Genomic DNA, 18,227 nt, shown 5'->3' with positions numbered 1-18,227 from the left:
GTAGGGTGATGTGATAGAGCCAGTCACTAGCAGTAGGGTGATGTGATAGAGCCAGTCACTAGCAGTAGGGTGATGTGATAGAGCCAGTCACTAGCAGTAGGGTGATGTGATAGAGCCAGTCACTAGCAGTAGGGTGGTGTGATAGAGTGACATTCACTAGCAGTAGGGTGATGTGATAGAGCCAGTCACTAGCAGTAGGGTGATGTGATAGAGCCAGTCACTAGCAGTAGGGTGATGTGATAGAGAGACAGTCACTAGCAGTTGGGTGATGTGACAGTCACTAGCAGTAGGGTGATGTGATATGCCAGTCACTAGCAGTAGGGTGATGTGATAGAGCCAGTCACTAGCAGTAGGGTGATGTGATAGAGCCAGTCACTAGCAGTAGGGTGATGTGATAGAGTGACAGTCACTAGCAGTAGGGTGATGTGATAGAGCCAGTCACTAGCAGTAGGGTGGTGTGATAGAGTGACATTCACTAGCAGTAGGGTGATGTGATAGAGCCAGTCACTAGCAGTAGGGTGATGTGATAGAGTGACAGTCACTAGCAGTAGGGTGGTGTGATAGAGTGACATTCACTAGCAGTAGGGTGGTGTGATAGAGTGACAGTCACTAGCAGTAGGGTGATGTGATAGAGAGACAGTCACTAGCAGTAGGGTGGTGTGATAGAGTGACAGTCACTAGCAGTAGGGTGATGTGATAGAGTGACATTCACTAGCAGTAGGGTGATGTGATAGAGTGACATTCACTAGCAGTAGGGTGGTGTGATAGAGTGACAGTCACTAGCAGTAGGGTGATGTGATAGAGCCAGTCACTAGCAGTAGGGTGATGTGATAGAGAGCCAGTCACTAGCAGTAGGGTGATGTGATAGAGTGACAGTCACTAGCAGTAGGGTGCTGTGATAGAGTGACAGTCACTAGCAGTAGGGTGATGTGACAGTCACTAGCAGTAGGGTGATGTGATATGCCAGTCACTAGTAGTAGGGTGATGTGATAGAGCCAGTCACTAGCAGTAGGGTGGTGTGATAGAGCCAGTCACTAGCAGTAGGGTGATGTGATAGAGCCAGTCACTAGCAGTAGGGTGATGTGATAGAGCCAGTCACTAGCAGTAGGGTGATGTGATAGAGTGACAGTCACTAGCAGTAGGGTGATGTGATAGAGCCAGTCACTAGCAGTAGGGTGATGTGATAGAGCCAGTCACTAGCAGTAGGGTGATGTGATAGAGTGACAGTCACTAGCAGTAGGGTGGTGTGATAGAGCCAGTCACTAGCAGTAGGGTGATGTGATAGAGACAGTCACTAGCAGTAGGGTGATGTGATAGAGAGACAGTCACTAGCAGTAGGGTGATGTGATAGAGTGACAGTCACTAGTAGTAGGGTGATGTGATAGAGTGACAGTCACTAGCAGTAGGGTGATGTGATAGAGCCAGTCACTAGCAGTAGGGTGATGTGATAGAGTGACAGTCACTAGCAGTAGGGTGATGTGATAGAGCCAGTCACTAGCAGTAGGATGATGTGACAGTCACTAGCAGTTGGGTGATGTGATAGAGAGACAGTCACTAGCAGTAGGGTGATGTGATAGAGCCAGTCACTAGCAGTAGGGTGATGTGACAGTCACTAGCAGTTGGGTGATGTGATAGAGAGACAGTCACTAGCAGTAGGGTGATGTGATAGAGCCAGTCACTAGCAGTAGGGTGATGTGATAGAGTGACAGTCACTAGCAGTAGGGTGATGTGATAGAGCCAGTCACTAGCAGTAGGGTGATGTGATAGAGCCAGTCACTAGCAGTAGGGTGGTGTGATAGAGCCAGTCACTAGCAGTAGGGTGATGTGATAGAGCCAGTCACTAGCAGTAGGGTGATGTGATAGAGTGACAGTCACTAGCAGTAGGGTGATGTGATAGAGCCAGTCACTAGCAGTAGGGTGATGTGATAGAGCCAGTCACTAGCAGTAGGGTGATGTGATAGAGTGACAGTCACTAGCAGTAGGGTGGTGTGATAGAGCCAGTCACTAGCAGTAGGGTGATGTGATAGAGACAGTCACTAGCAGTAGGGTGATGTGATAGAGAGACAGTCACTAGCAGTAGGGTGATGTGATAGAGTGACAGTCACTAGTAGTAGGGTGATGTGATAGAGTGACAGTCACTAGCAGTAGGGTGATGTGATAGAGCCAGTCACTAGCAGTAGGGTGATGTGATGAGTGACAGTCACTAGCAGTAGGGTGATGTGATAGAGCCAGTCACTAGCAGTAGGATGATGTGACAGTCACTAGCAGTTGGGTGATGTGATAGAGAGACAGTCACTAGCAGTAGGGTGATGTGATAGAGCCAGTCACTAGCAGTAGGGTGATGTGACAGTCACTAGCAGTTGGGTGATGTGATAGAGAGACAGTCACTAGCAGTAGGGTGATGTGATAGAGTGACAGTCACTGTAGGGTGATGTGATAGAGCCAGTCACTAGCAGTAGGGTGGTGTGATAGAGTGACATTCACTAGCAGTAGGGTGGTGTGATAGAGCCAGTCACTAGCAGTAGGGTGATGTGATAGAGTGACATTCACTAGCAGTATGGTGATGTGATAGAGCCAGTCACTAGCAGTAGGGTGATGTGATAGAGTGACAGTCACTAGCAGTAGGGTGGTGTGATAGAGAGACAGTCACTAGCAGTAGGGTGGTGTGATAGAGCCAGTCACTAGCAGTAGGGTGATGTGACAGTCACTAGCAGTAGGGTGATGTGATAGAGCCAGTCACTAGCAGTAGGGTGATGTGACAGTCACTAGCAGTAGGGTGATGTGATAGAGTGACAGTCACTAGCAGTAGGGTGATGTGATAGAGAGACAGTCACTAGCAGTAGGGTGATGTGATAGAGTGACAGTCACTAGCAGTAGGGTGATGTGATAGAGCCAGTCACTAGCAGTAGGGTGATGTGATAGAGTGACAGTCACTAGCAGTAGGGTGATGTGATAGAGCCAGTCACTAGCAGTAGGGTGATGTGATAGAGCCAGTCACTAGCAGTAGGGTGGTGTGATAGAGCCAGTCACTAGCAGTAGGGTGATGTGATAGAGCCAGTCACTAGCAGTAGGGTGATGTGATAGAGCCAGTCACTAGCAGTAGGGTGGTGTGATAGAGTGACATTCACTAGCAGTAGGGTGATGTGATAGAGCCAGTCACTAGCAGTAGGGTGATGTGATAGAGAGACAGTCACTAGCAGTTGGGTGATGTGACAGAGTGACAGTCACTAGCAGTAGGGTGATGTGATATGCCAGTCACTAGCAGTAGGGTGATGTGATAGAGCCAGTCACTAGCAGTAGGGTGATGTGATAGAGCCAGTCACTAGCAGTAGGGTGATGTGACAGTCACTAGCAGTAGGGTGGTGTGATAGAGCCAGTCACTAGCAGTAGGGTGATGTGATAGAGCCAGTCACTAGCAGGAGGGTGATGTGACAGTCACTAGCAGTAGGGTGATGTGATAGAGCCAGTCACTAGCAGTAGGGTGATGTGATAGAGAGACAGTCACTAGCAGTAGGGTGGTGTGATAGAGCCAGTCACTAGCAGTAGGTGATGTGATGAGAGACAGTCACTAGCAGTAGGGTGATGTGATAGAGTGCCAGTCACTAGCAGTAGGGTGATGATGACAGTCACTAGCAGTAGGGTGATGTGATAGAGAGACAGTCACTAGCAGTAGGGTGGTGATGTGATGTGTAGAGTGACAGTCACTAGCAGTAGGGTGATGTGATAGAGCCAGTCACTAGCAGTAGGGTGGTGTGATAGAGTGACATTCACTAGCAGTAGGGTGGTGTGATAGAGACAGTCACTAGCAGTAGGGTGATGTGATAGATGTGACAGTCACTAGCAGTAGGGTGATGTGATAGAGCCAGTCACTAGCAGTAGGGTGATGTGATAGAGTGACAGTCACTAGCAGTAGGGTGGTGTGATAGAGAGACAGTCACTAGCAGTAGGGTGATGTGATAGAGCCAGTCACTAGCAGTAGGGTGATGTGACAGTCACTAGCAGTAGGGTGATGTGATAGAGTGCCAGTCACTAGCAGTAGGGTGATGTGAGTCACTAGCAGTCACTAGCAGTAGGGTGATGTGATAGAGACAGTCACTAGCAGTAGGGTGATGTGATAGAGTGACAGTCACTAGCAGTAGGGTGATGTGATAGAGACAGTCACTAGCAGTAGGGTGATGTGATAGAGTGACAGTCACTAGCAGTAGGGTGATGTGATAGAGCCAGTCACTAGCAGTAGGGTGCCAGTCACTAGCAGTAGGGTAGGAGTGACAGTCACTAGCAGTAGGGTGATGTGATAGAGCCAGTCACTAGCAGTAGGGTGATGTGATAGAGCCAGTCACTAGCAGTAGGGTGATGTGACAGTCACTAGCAGTGGGTGATGTGATAGAGCCAGTCACTAGCAGTAGGGTGATGTGATAGAGCCAGTCACTAGCAGTAGGGTGATGTGACAGTCACTAGCAGTAGGGTGATGTGATAGAGCCAGTCACTAGCAGTAGGGTGATGTGATAGAGACAGTCACTAGCAGTAGGGTGGTGTGATAGAGCCAGTCACTAGCAGTAGGGATGAGCCAGTCACTAGCAGTAGGGTGATGTGACAGTCACTAGCAGTAGGGTGATGTGATAGAGTGACAGTCACTAGCAGTAGGGTGATGTGATAGCCAGTCACTAGCAGTAGGGTGATGTGTCACTAGCAGTAGTGATGTGATGTGACAGTCACTAGCAGTAGGGTGACAGTCACTAGCAGTAGGGTGATGTGATGACAGTCACTAGCAGTAGGGTGATGTGATAGAGTGACAGTCACTAGCAGTAGGGTGATGTGATAGAGCCAGTCACTAGCAGTAGGGTGATGTGACAGTCACTAGCAGTAGGGTGGTGTGATAGAGCCAGTCACTAGCAGTAGGGTGATGTGATAGAGCCAGTCACTAGCAGTAGGGTGATGTGACAGTCACTAGCAGAGGGTGATGTGATAGAGCCAGTCACTAGCAGTAGGGTGATGTGATAGAGCCAGTCACTAGCAGTAGGGTGATGTGATAGAGCCAGTCACTAGCCAGTCACTAGCAGTAGGGTGATGTGATAGAGCCAGTCACTAGCAGTAGGGTGATGTGATAGAGTGACAGTCACTAGCAGTAGGGTGGTGTGATAGAGCCAGTCACTAGCAGTAGGGTGATGTGATAGAGACAGTCACTAGCAGTAGGGTGATGTGATAGAGAGACAGTCACTAGCAGTAGGGTGATGTGATAGAGTGACAGTCACTAGTAGTAGGGTGATGTGATAGAGTGACAGTCACTAGTAGTAGGGTGATGTGATAGAGTGACAGTCACTAGCAGTAGGGTGATGTGATAGAGCCAGTCACTAGCAGTAGGGTGATGTGATAGAGTGACAGTCACTAGCAGTAGGGTGATGTGATAGAGCCAGTCACTAGCAGTAGGATGATGTGACAGTCACTAGCAGTTGGGTGATGTGATAGAGAGACAGTCACTAGCAGTAGGGTGATGTGATAGAGCCAGTCACTAGCAGTAGGGTGATGTGACAGTCACTAGCAGTTGGGTGATGTGATAGAGCCAGTCACTAGCAGTAGGGTGATGTGACAGTCACTAGCAGTTGGGTGATGTGATAGAGAGACAGTCACTAGCAGTAGGGTGATGTGATAGAGTGACAGTCACTGTAGGGTGATGTGATAGAGCCAGTCACTAGCAGTAGGGTGGTGTGATAGAGCCAGTCACTAGCAGTAGGGTGATGTGATAGAGTGACATTCACTAGCAGTATGGTGATGTGATAGAGCCAGTCACTAGCAGTAGGGTGATGTGATAGAGTGACAGTCACTAGCAGTAGGGTGGTGTGATAGAGAGACAGTCACTAGCAGTAGGGTGGTGTGATAGAGCCAGTCACTAGCAGTAGGGTGATGTGACAGTCACTAGCAGTAGGGTGATGTGATAGAGCCAGTCACTAGCAGTAGGGTGATGTGACAGTCACTAGCAGTAGGGTGATGTGATAGAGTGACAGTCACTAGCAGTAGGGTGATGTGATAGAGAGACAGTCACTAGCAGTAGGGTGATGTGATAGAGTGACAGTCACTAGCAGTAGGGTGATGTGATAGAGCCAGTCACTAGCAGTAGGGTGATGTGATAGAGTGACAGTCACTAGCAGTAGGGTGATGTGATAGAGCCAGTCACTAGCAGTAGGGTGATGTGATAGAGCCAGTCACTAGCAGTAGGGTGGTGTGATAGAGCCAGTCACTAGCAGTAGGGTGATGTGATAGAGCCAGTCACTAGCAGTAGGGTGATGTGATAGAGCCAGTCACTAGCAGTAGGGTGGTGTGATAGAGTGACATTCACTAGCAGTAGGGTGATGTGATAGAGCCAGTCACTAGCAGTAGGGTGATGTGATAGAGAGACAGTCACTAGCAGTTGGGTGATGTGACAGAGTGACAGTCACTAGCAGTAGGGTGATGTGATATGCCAGTCACTAGCAGTAGGGTGATGTGATAGAGCCAGTCACTAGCAGTAGGGTGATGTGATAGAGCCAGTCACTAGCAGTAGGGTGATGTGACAGTCACTAGCAGTAGGGTGGTGTGATAGAGCCAGTCACTAGCAGTAGGGTGATGTGATAGAGCCAGTCACTAGCAGGAGGGTGATGTGACAGTCACTAGCAGTAGGGTGATGTGATAGAGCCAGTCACTAGCAGTAGGGTGATGTGATAGAGAGACAGTCACTAGCAGTAGGGTGGTGTGATAGAGCCAGTCACTAGCAGTAGGGTGATGTGACAGTCACTAGCAGTAGGGTGATGTGATAGAGCCAGTCACTAGCAGTAGGGTGATGTGACAGTCACTAGCAGTTGGGTGATGTGATAGAGAGACAGTCACTAGCAGTAGGGTGATGTGATAGAGTGACAGTCACTGTAGGGTGATGTGATAGAGCCAGTCACTAGCAGTAGGGTGGTGTGATAGAGTGACATTCACTAGCAGTAGGGTGGTGTGATAGAGCCCGTCACTAGCAGTAGGGTGATGTGATAGAGTGACATTCACTAGCAGTAGGGTGATGTGATAGAGCCAGTCACTAGCAGTAGGGTGATGTGATAGAGTGACAGTCACTAGCAGTAGGGTGGTGTGATAGAGAGACAGTCACTAGCAGTAGGGTGGTGTGATAGAGCCAGTCACTAGCAGTAGGGTGATGTGACAGTCACTAGCAGTAGGGTGATGTGATAGAGCCAGTCACTAGCAGTAGGGTGATGTGACAGTCACTAGCAGTAGGGTGATGTGATAGAGTGACAGTCACTAGCAGTAGGGTGATGTGATAGAGAGACAGTCACTAGCAGTAGGGTGATGTGATAGAGTGACAGTCACTAGCAGTAGGGTGATGTGATAGAGCCAGTCACTAGCAGTAGGGTGATGTGATAGAGTGACAGTCACTAGCAGTAGGGTGATGTGATAGAGCCAGTCACTAGCAGTAGGGTGATGTGATAGAGCCAGTCACTAGCAGTAGGGTGGTGTGATAGAGTGACATTCACTAGCAGTAGGGTGATGTGATAGAGCCAGTCACTAGCAGTAGGGTGATGTGATAGAGCCAGTCACTAGCAGTAGGGTGATGTGATAGAGAGACAGTCACTAGCAGTTGGGTGATGTGACAGAGTGACAGTCACTAGCAGTAGGGTGATGTGATATGCCAGTCACTAGCAGTAGGGTGATGTGATAGAGCCAGTCACTAGCAGTAGGGTGATGTGATAGAGCCAGTCACTAGCAGTAGGGTGATGTGACAGTCACTAGCAGTAGGGTGGTGTGATAGAGCCAGTCACTAGCAGTAGGGTGATGTGATAGAGCCAGTCACTAGCAGTAGGGTGATGTGACAGTCACTAGCAGTAGGGTGATGTGATAGAGCCAGTCACTAGCAGTAGGGTGATGTGATAGAGAGACAGTCACTAGCAGTAGGGTGGTGTGATAGAGCCAGTCACTAGCAGTAGGGTGATGTGATAGAGCCAGTCACTAGCAGTAGGGTGATGTGACAGTCACTAGCAGTAGGGTGATGTGATAGAGTGACAGTCACTAGCAGTAGGGTGATGTGATAGAGAGACAGTCACTAGCAGTAGGGTGATGTGATAGAGTGACAGTCACTAGCAGTAGGGTGATGTGATAGAGCCAGTCACTAGCAGTAGGGTGATGTGACAGTCACTAGCAGTAGGGTGGTGTGATAGAGCCAGTCACTAGCAGTAGGGTGATGTGATAGAGCCAGTCACTAGCAGTAGGGTGATGTGACAGTCACTAGCAGTAGGGTGATGTGATAGAGCCAGTCACTAGCAGTAGGGTGATGTGATAGAGCCAGTCACTAGCAGTAGGGTGATGTGATAGAGCCAGTCACTAGCAGTAGGGTGATGTGATAGAGCCAGTCACTAGCAGTAGGGTGATGTGATAGAGCCAGTCACTAGCAGTAGGGTGATGTGATAGAGCCAGTCACTAGCAGTAGGGTGATGTGATAGAGTGACAGTCACTAGCAGTAGGGTGGTGTGATAGAGCCAGTCACTAGCAGTAGGGTGATGTGATAGAGACAGTCACTAGCAGTAGGGTGATGTGATAGAGAGACAGTCACTAGCAGTAGGGTGATGTGATAGAGTGACAGTCACTAGTAGTAGGGTGATGTGATAGAGTGACAGTCACTAGTAGTAGGGTGATGTGATAGAGTGACAGTCACTAGCAGTAGGGTGATGTGATAGAGCCAGTCACTAGCAGTAGGGTGATGTGATAGAGTGACAGTCACTAGCAGTAGGGTGATGTGATAGAGCCAGTCACTAGCAGTAGGATGATGTGACAGTCACTAGCAGTTGGGTGATGTGATAGAGAGACAGTCACTAGCAGTAGGGTGATGTGATAGAGCCAGTCACTAGCAGTAGGGTGATGTGACAGTCACTAGCAGTTGGGTGATGTGATAGAGAGACAGTCACTAGCAGTAGGGTGATGTGATAGAGTGACAGTCACTGTAGGGTGATGTGATAGAGACAGTCACTAGCAGTAGGGTGGTGTGATAGAGTGACATTCACTAGCAGTAGGGTGGTGTGATAGAGCCAGTCACTAGCAGTAGGGTGATGTGATAGAGTGACATTCACTAGCAGTAGGGTGATGTGATAGAGCCAGTCACTAGCAGTAGGGTGATGTGATAGAGTGACAGTCACTAGCAGTAGGGTGGTGTGATAGAGAGACAGTCACTAGCAGTAGGGTGGTGTGATAGAGCCAGTCATTAGCAGTAGGGTGATGTGATAGTCACTAGCAGTAGGGTGATGTGATAGAGCCAGTCACTAGCAGTAGGGTGATGTGACAGTCACTAGCAGTAGGGTGATGTGATAGAGTGACAGTCACTAGCAGTAGGGTGATGTGATAGAGAGACAGTCACTAGCAGTAGGGTGATGTGATAGAGTGACAGTCACTAGCAGTAGGGTGATGTGATAGAGCCAGTCACTAGCAGTAGGGTGATGTGATAGAGTGACAGTCACTAGCAGTAGGGTGATGTGATAGAGCCAGTCACTAGCAGTAGGGTGATGTGATAGAGCCAGTCACTAGCAGTAGGGTGGTGTGATAGAGCCAGTCACTAGCAGTAGGGTGATGTGATAGAGCCAGTCACTAGCAGTAGGGTGGTGTGATAGAGTGACATTCACTAGCAGTAGGGTGGTGTGATAGAGTGACATTCACTAGCAGTAGGGTGATGTGATAGAGCCAGTCACTAGCAGTAGGGTGATGTGATAGAGCCAGTCACTAGCAGTAGGGTGATGTGATAGAGAGACAGTCACTAGCAGTTGGGTGATGTGACAGAGTGACAGTCACTAGCAGTAGGGTGATGTGATATGCCAGTCACTAGCAGTAGGGTGATGTGATAGAGCCAGTCACTAGCAGTAGGGTGATGTGATAGAGCCAGTCACTAGCAGTAGGGTGATGTGATAGAGTGACAGTCACTAGCAGTAGGGTGATGTGATAGAGCCAGTCACTAGCAGTAGGGTGGTGTGATAGAGTGACATTCACTAGCAGTAGGGTGATGTGATAGAGCCAGTCACTAGCAGTAGGGTGATGTGATAGAGTGACAGTCACTAGCAGTAGGGTGGTGTGATAGAGTGACATTCACTAGCAGTAGGGTGGTGTGATAGAGCCAGTCACTAGCAGTAGGGTGATGTGATAGAGCCAGTCACTAGCAGTAGGGTGATGTGATAGAGCCAGTCACTAGCAGTAGGGTGATGTTATAGAGTGACAGTCACTAGCAGTAGGGTGATGTGATAGAGAGACAGTCACTAGCAGTAGGGTGGTGTGATAGAGTGACAGTCACTAGCAGTAGGGTGATGTGATAGAGTGACATTCACTAGCAGTAGGGTGATGTGATAGAGTGACATTCACTAGCAGTAGGGTGGTGTGATAGAGTGACAGTCACTAGCAGTAGGGTGATGTGATAGAGCCAGTCACTAGCAGTAGGGTGATGTGATAGAGAGCCAGTCACTAGCAGTAGGGTGATGTGATAGAGTGACAGTCACTAGCAGTAGGGTGATGTGATAGAGTGACAGTCGCTGTAGGGTGATGTGATAGAGTGACAGTCACTAGCAGTAGGGTGGTGTGATAGAGCCAGTCACTAGCAGTAGGGTGATGTGATAGAGTGACAGTCACTAGCAGTAGGGTGATGTGATAGAGCCAGTCACTAGCAGTAGGGTGATGTGACAGTCACTAGCAGTAGGGTGATGTGATAGAGCCAGTCACTAGCAGTAGGGTGATGTGATAGAGTGACAGTCACTAGCAGTAGGGTGATGTGATAGAGTGACAGTCACTAGCAGTAGGGTGATGTGATAGAGCCAGTCACTAGCAGTAGGGTGATGTGATAGAGTGACAGTCACTAGCAGTAGGGTGATGTGATAGAGCCAGTCACTAGCAGTAGGGTGATGTGATAGAGCCAGTCACTAGCAGTAGGGTGGTGTGATAGAGCCAGTCACTAGCAGTAGGGTGATGTGATAGAGCCAGTCACTAGCAGTAGGGTGATGTGATAGAGCCAGTCACTAGCAGTAGGGTGGTGTGATAGAGTGACATTCACTAGCAGTAGGGTGATGTGATAGAGCCAGTCACTAGCAGTAGGGTGATGTGATAGAGCCAGTCACTAGCAGTAGGGTGATGTGATAGAGAGACAGTCACTAGCAGTTGGGTGATGTGACAGAGTGACAGTCACTAGCAGTAGGGTGATGTGATATGCCAGTCACTAGCAGTAGGGTGATGTGATAGAGCCAGTCACTAGCAGTAGGGTGATGTGATAGAGCCAGTCACTAGCAGTAGGGTGATGTGATAGAGTGACAGTCACTAGCAGTAGGGTGATGTGATAGAGCCAGTCACTAGCAGTAGGGTGGTGTGATAGAGTGACATTCACTAGCAGTAGGGTGATGTGATAGAGCCAGTCACTAGCAGTAGGGTGATGTGATAGAGTGACAGTCACTAGCAGTAGGGTGGTGTGATAGAGTGACATTCACTAGCAGTAGGGTGGTGTGATAGAGCCAGTCACTAGCAGTAGGGTGATGTGATAGAGCCAGTCACTAGCAGTAGGGTGATGTGATAGAGCCAGTCACTAGCAGTAGGGTGATGTTATAGAGTGACAGTCACTAGCAGTAGGGTGATGTGATAGAGAGACAGTCACTAGCAGTAGGGTGGTGTGATAGAGTGACAGTCACTAGCAGTAGGGTGATGTGATAGAGTGACATTCACTAGCAGTAGGGTGATGTGATAGAGTGACATTCACTAGCAGTAGGGTGGTGTGATAGAGTGACAGTCACTAGCAGTAGGGTGATGTGATAGAGCCAGTCACTAGCAGTAGGGTGATGTGATAGAGAGCCAGTCACTAGCAGTAGGGTGATGTGATAGAGTGACAGTCACTAGCAGTAGGGTGATGTGATAGAGTGACAGTCGCTGTAGGGTGATGTGATAGAGTGACAGTCACTAGCAGTAGGGTGGTGTGATAGAGCCAGTCACTAGCAGTAGGGTGATGTGATAGAGTGACAGTCACTAGCAGTAGGGTGATGTGATAGAGCCAGTCACTAGCAGTAGGGTGATGTGACAGTCACTAGCAGTAGGGTGATGTGATAGAGCCAGTCACTAGCAGTAGGGTGATGTGATAGAGTGACAGTCACTAGCAGTAGGGTGATGTGATAGAGACAGTCACTAGCAGTAGGGTGGTGTGATAGAGCCAGTCACTAGCAGTAGGGTGATGTGATAGAGTGACAGTCACTAGCAGTAGGGTGATGTGATAGAGTGACAGTCACTAGCAGTAGGGTGATGTGATAGAGCCAGTCACTAGCAGTAGGGTGGTGTGATAGAGTGACAGTCACTAGCAGTAGGGTGATGTGATAGAGCCAGTCACTAGCAGTAGGGTGATGTGATATGCCAGTCACTAGCAGTAGGGTGATGTGATAGAGAGACAGTCACTAGCAGTAGGGTGGTGTGATAGAGCCAGTCACTAGCAGTAGGGTGATGTGATAGAGTGACAGTCACTAGCAGTAGGGTGATGTGATAGAGTGACAGTCACTAGCAGTAGGGTGATGTGATAGAGTGACAGTCACTAGCAGTAGGGTGATGTTATAGAGCCAGTCACTAGCAGTAGGGTGATGTGATAGAGTGACAGTCACTAGCAGTAGGGTGATGTGATAGAGCCAGTCACTAGCAGTAGGGTGATGTGATAGAGTGACAGTCACTAGCAGTAGGGTGGTGTGATAGAGTGACAGTCACTAGCAGTAGGGTGGTGTGATAGAGTGACAGTCACTAGCAGTAGGGTGATGTGATAGAGCCAGTCACTAGCAGTAGGGTGATGTGACAGTCACTAGCAGTAGGGTGGTGTGATAGAGACAGTCACTAGCAGTAGGGTGATGTGATAGAGCCAGTCACTAGCAGTAGGGTGGTGTGATAGAGTGACAGTCACTAGCAGTAGGGTGATGTGATAGAGCCAGTCACTAGCAGTAGGGTGATGTGATAGAGTGACAGTCACTAGCAGTAGGGTGATGTGATAGAGTGACAGTCACTAGCAGTAGGGTGATGTGATAGAGTGACAGTCACTAGCAGTAGGGTGATATGATAGAGTGACAGTCACTAGCAGTAGGGTGATGTGATAGAGCCAGTCACTAGCAGTAGGGTGATGTGATAGAGTGACAGTCACTAGCAGTAGGGTGATGTGATAGAGTGTGCCTTACTCCAGCTGTTTGCCTTGGTCAGGAGGTCTGGGACAGGAGTGAGGGCTGAGGCAGGGGTGGAGGGACATGACCCAGCATACACCTTGTCTCTCTTCACACACTGCATCCCACACAGGTCCTGGCAGTGTCTGTGACAGTTTACCCCACAGTCTGATGGGGAGGGAGTGAGGGAGGGAGGGAGGGAGAGAGGGAGGGAGGGAGGGAGGGAGAAAGAGAGAGAGAAAGAGTAAAAGGCATTTTCCCATGTCTAATGTGTATTCATGTGATATTTAAGTGTAAATCAAACATTACTACAATATCTTTGTGCTACAAAAAAAAACTTGAGTTGACCTGGACATTTCATGTTATAAATATCTCCTTGAGGTTTGTAAAGACTAACAGGACAAGAGGAACTGATGATACACTACCCATATTTAGAAATGGTACCTTCTACTATTACAACAGCCAGCCTGAGTTCCTTTAAAAAAAAGAAAAGGAACCCCTCGCCCCCCCTCACCCCCCCTCCCTCGCCCCCCCATTTGTTTGGGAACCATTGTTCTAAGGTACAGCTACATCATATTGTGAGTGATGCTGTTGTGCGAAGCTTAGATGAGATATCTTACCTCGACAGTGGAAGCCCTGCTTGATGACCCCCCACAGCTACAACAGAGAGGACACAGCAGAGAGGACACAACAGAGGACACGACAGAGAGGACACGACAGAGAGGACACAACAGAGAGGACACAACAGAGGAGGACACGACAGAGAGAACACAACAGAGAGGACACAACAGAGAGGACACAACAGAGAGGACACAACAGAGGAGGACACGACAGAGAGAACACAACAGAGAGGACACAACAGAGGAAACAACAGAGGAGGACACGACAGAGAGGACACAACAGAGAGGACACAACAGAGGAGGACACGACAGAGAGGACACAACAGAGAGGACACAACAGAGGAAACAACAGAGGAGGACACGACAGAGCGGACACAACAGAGAGGATACGACAGAGAGGACACAACAGAGAGGATACGACAGAGGAGGACATGACAGAGAGGACACGACAGAGCGGACACAACAAAGAGGACACGACAGAGGACACGACAGAGAGGACACAACAGAGGAGGACACAACAGAGGAGGACACGACAGAGAGGACACAACAGAGAGGACACGACAGAGAGGACACAACAGAGAGGACACGACAGAGGAGGACACAACAGAGAGGACACGACAGAGAGGACACAACAGAGAGGACACGACAGAGAGGACACGACAGAGAGGACACGACAGAGAGGACACGACAGAGGAGGATACGACAGAGAGGACACGACAGAGAGGACACGACAGAGAGGACACGACAGAGGAGGATACGACAGAGGAGGACATGACAGAGAGGACATGACAGAGAGGACACGACAGAGGAGGATACGACAGAGGAGGACATGACAGAGAGGACACGACAGAGGAGGATACGACAGAGGAGGACATGACAGAGAGGACACGACAGAGGAGGATACGACAGAGGAGGACACGACAGAGAGGACACGACAGAGGAGGACATGACAGAGAGGACACGACAGAGAGGACACGACAGAGGAGGACATGACAGAGAGGACACGACAGAGAGGACACGACAGAGAGGACACGACAGAGAGGACACGACAGAGAGGACACGACAGAGGAGGATACGACAGAGGAGGATACGACAGAGGAGGACATGACAGAGAGGACACAACAGAGAGGACACAACAGAGCATGGATTAGATGGTTTGTGAATCTCAGCCAAATCACAGTTTTAACAACATCCAGCTCAATGCAATACCCACAAAGCCTCCACAAGTGTCACAGAAGGTGGGTCGCTTGTACGTGGTCTCGTGGAAGTTGTGAACGTTCTTGAAGTTGTATCCTAGTTTGGCACATACGGACATCCCCCTCATGAAGTAGGAGTTGATCTGCTGATGACTGATCTCCCCCTCTCTGGAAGGGATGGGATGGGAGGAGAGACGGAGGGAGGGATGGGAGGAGAGAGGGAGGGATGGGATGGGAGGAGAGAGGGAGAGGAGAGAGGGAGGGATGGGAGGAGAGGGAGAGGAGGGATGGGATGGGAGGAGGGAGGGATGGGAGGAGAGAGAGGGGAGAGAGGGATGGGAGGAAGGAGGGAGGGAGAGGAGAGAGGGATGGGATGGGATGGGAGGAGAGAGAGAGGGATGGGAGGAGAGAGGGAGAGAAGGGGGAGGGATGGGATGAGAGAGGGAGGGATGGGAGGAGAGGAGAGAGGGAGGGATGGGAGGAGAGAGGGATGGGAGGAGGGAGGGATGGATGGGAGGAGGGAGGGATGGGAGGAGAGAGGGAGGGAAGGAGAGAGGGAGGGAGGAGGGAAGGGAGGAGAGAGGGAGGGATGGGACGAGAGAGGGAGGAATGAGAGGGAGGGATGGGAGGAGAGGGAAGGGATAGGAGGAGAGAGGGAGGAGAGGAGGGAGGGAGGGAGGGGATGGGAGGAGAGAGGGAAGGAGGTAGGTATGGAAGAGGAGAGAGGGAGGGATGGGGAGGAGAGAGAGGGAGGGATGGGAGGAGAAAGAGAGTGACAGATTGTTAAATCTAGAGACAGAATGTTCTTAAGATGAGAGTTCACACATCCATCTGTGGCACAGGATCTCTCTCACTCTCTCTCATTCTCTCTCTCACTCTCTCTCACTCTCTCTCACCTGTCACTATCATTGTTGCAGAAGGAGAAGGGGAAGTTAGCTGCTATCTTCTTAAAGTCCTCCAGAGAGATGTACCCATCCTGGTTCAGGTCGTAGTTCTTCATGATGGACTGCAGAGGTCAGCACAGACGTTATGTTCATTCTGTGATACGTACGACCATAGAGATGTATAGAGATCTCTACTTGGAAATAACATGTTTTTTTTTGCATGGACGTTGCCATAGAGGGCTTCCACCATTTTAAAGTAGTAAACTAGGTGGGGATTTCTATGGGTTTTTGGGAGCGATCAGTTAACGATCAGAGCATTGTCTTCTTCAAATAGCGAGACTTCAGTTAAGATGGCTACGGATTACGGACCCAGAACAGGGTCAATACGGATTACGGACCCAGAACAGGGTCAATACGGATTACGGACCCAGAACAGGGTCAACACGGATTACGGACCCAGAACAGGGTCAACACGGACCCAGACCAGGGTCAACACGGACCCAGAACAGGGTCAACGCGGATTACGGACCCAGAACAGGGTCAACACGGACCATGGACCCAGAGCAGGGTCAACACGGACCATGGACCCAGAACAGGGTCAACACGGACCCAGAACAGGGTCAACACGGACCATGGACCCAGAACAGGGTCAACACGGACCCAGAACAGGGTCAACGCGGACCATGGACCCAGAACAGGGTCAACACGGACCATGGACCCAGAACAGGGTCAACATGGACCCAGAACCCAGAACAGGGTCAACACGGACCCAGAACAGGGTCAACACGGACCCAGAACAGGGTCAACACGGACCATGGACCCAGAACAGGGTCAACACGGACCATGGACCCAGAACAGGGTCAACACGGACCATGGACCCAGAACAGTGTCAACACGGACCATGGACCCAGAACAGGGTCAACACGGACCCAGAACAGGGTCAACACGGACCATGGACCCAGAACAGGGTCGACACGGACCCAGAACAGGGTCAACACGGACCATGGATCCCAATTAAACAACAAATATTAGATATACACTGCATTCAGAAAGTATTCAGACCCCTTGACCTTTTCCACATTTTGTTACATTCCAGCCTTATTCAAAAATGGATTCAATTGTTTTTTCCCCTCATCAATCTACACACAGTACCCCATAATGACAAAGCAAAAACAGTATATTTAAAATAAAAAAATTAGCAAATTTATAAAAATAAAAACGGAAATATGACATTTACATAAGTATTCAGACCCTTTACTCAGTACTTTGTTGAAGCACCTTTGGCAGTGATTACAGCCTCGAGTCTTCTTGGGTTTGACGCTACAAGCTTGGCACACCTGTATTTGGGGAGTTTCTCCCATTCTTCTCTGTGTAACTGTAAAGCTTCCGTCCCTACCTGGGCTCGAACCTGGGACCCTCAGCACACATCGACAAAGAGCAAGGGGAACCACTACTTCAAGGTCTCAGAGCAAGTGACGTCACCGATGGAAACGCTATTGTCCTGAAGCCACTCCTGCATTGTCTTGGCTGTGTGCTTAGGGTCATTGTCCTGATGGAAGGTGAACCTTCGCCCCAGTCTGAGGTCCTGAGCGCTCTGGAGCAGATTTCCATCAAGGATCTCTCTGTACTTTGCTCCGTTCATCTTTCCCTCGATCCTCACTAGTCTCTCAGTCCCTGCTGCTGAAAAACATCCCCACAACATGATGCTGCCCCCACCACCATGCTTCACCGTAGGGATGGTGCCAGGTTTCCTCCAGATATGACGCTTGGCATTCAGGCCAAAGAGTTCAATCTTGGTTTCATCAGACCAGAGAATCTTGTTTCTCATGGTCTGAGAGTCCTTTAGGTGCCTTTTGGCAAACTTCAAGCGGGCTGTCATGTGCCTTTTACTGAGGAGTGTTCTTGGTCACCTCCCTGACCAAGGCCCTTCTCCTCCGATTGCTCAGTTTGGCTCGGCAGCCAGCTCTAGGAAGAGTCTTGGTGGTTCCAAACGACTTCCATTTCAGAATTATGGAGGCCACTGTGTTCTTGGAGACCTTCAATGTTGCAGAAATGTTTTGGTACCCTTCCCCAGATCTGTGGCTCAACACAATTCTGTCTCGGGGCTCTACGACCTCATGGCTTGGTTTTTGCTCTGACATGCACTGTCAACTGCGGGACCTTATATAGACAGGTGTGTGCCTTTCCAAATCATGTCCAATCAATTGAATTTACCAATCAAGTTGTGGAAACATCTCAAGGATGATCAATGGAAACAGGATGCACCTGAGCTCAATTTTGAGTCTAATAGCAAAGGGTCTGAATACTTATGTAAATAAGGTATTTCAGTTTTTTATTTTTAATACATTTTCTAAAAAGTCAAAA

General features: G+C 49.4%; 1 protein-coding gene across 1 annotated transcript in view; it reads right to left on the bottom strand.

Annotated features, from left to right (window-relative positions):
• rasgrp4 (RAS guanyl releasing protein 4) overlaps positions 1-18,227 on the bottom strand; it is an 82,512-nt gene that overhangs the window by 18,021 nt on the left and 46,264 nt on the right. Inside the window, exons 13-16 of the mRNA XM_065000609.1 lie at positions 15,876-15,985; positions 14,997-15,147; positions 13,784-13,820; positions 13,182-13,331 (exon numbers count right to left, since the gene is read on the bottom strand). Of these exons, the coding sequence (XP_064856681.1) occupies positions 13,182-13,331; positions 13,784-13,820; positions 14,997-15,147; positions 15,876-15,985 (448 nt within the window). The remainder of the gene's footprint in view (positions 1-13,181; positions 13,332-13,783; positions 13,821-14,996; positions 15,148-15,875; positions 15,986-18,227) is intronic.

This window comes from Oncorhynchus nerka, linkage group LG14 (assembly GCF_034236695.1).
Source record: "Oncorhynchus nerka isolate Pitt River linkage group LG14, Oner_Uvic_2.0, whole genome shotgun sequence".
Classification (NCBI taxonomy): domain Eukaryota; kingdom Metazoa; phylum Chordata; class Actinopteri; order Salmoniformes; family Salmonidae; genus Oncorhynchus; species Oncorhynchus nerka.
This window is presented reverse-complemented; position numbering and strand designations above follow the sequence as displayed.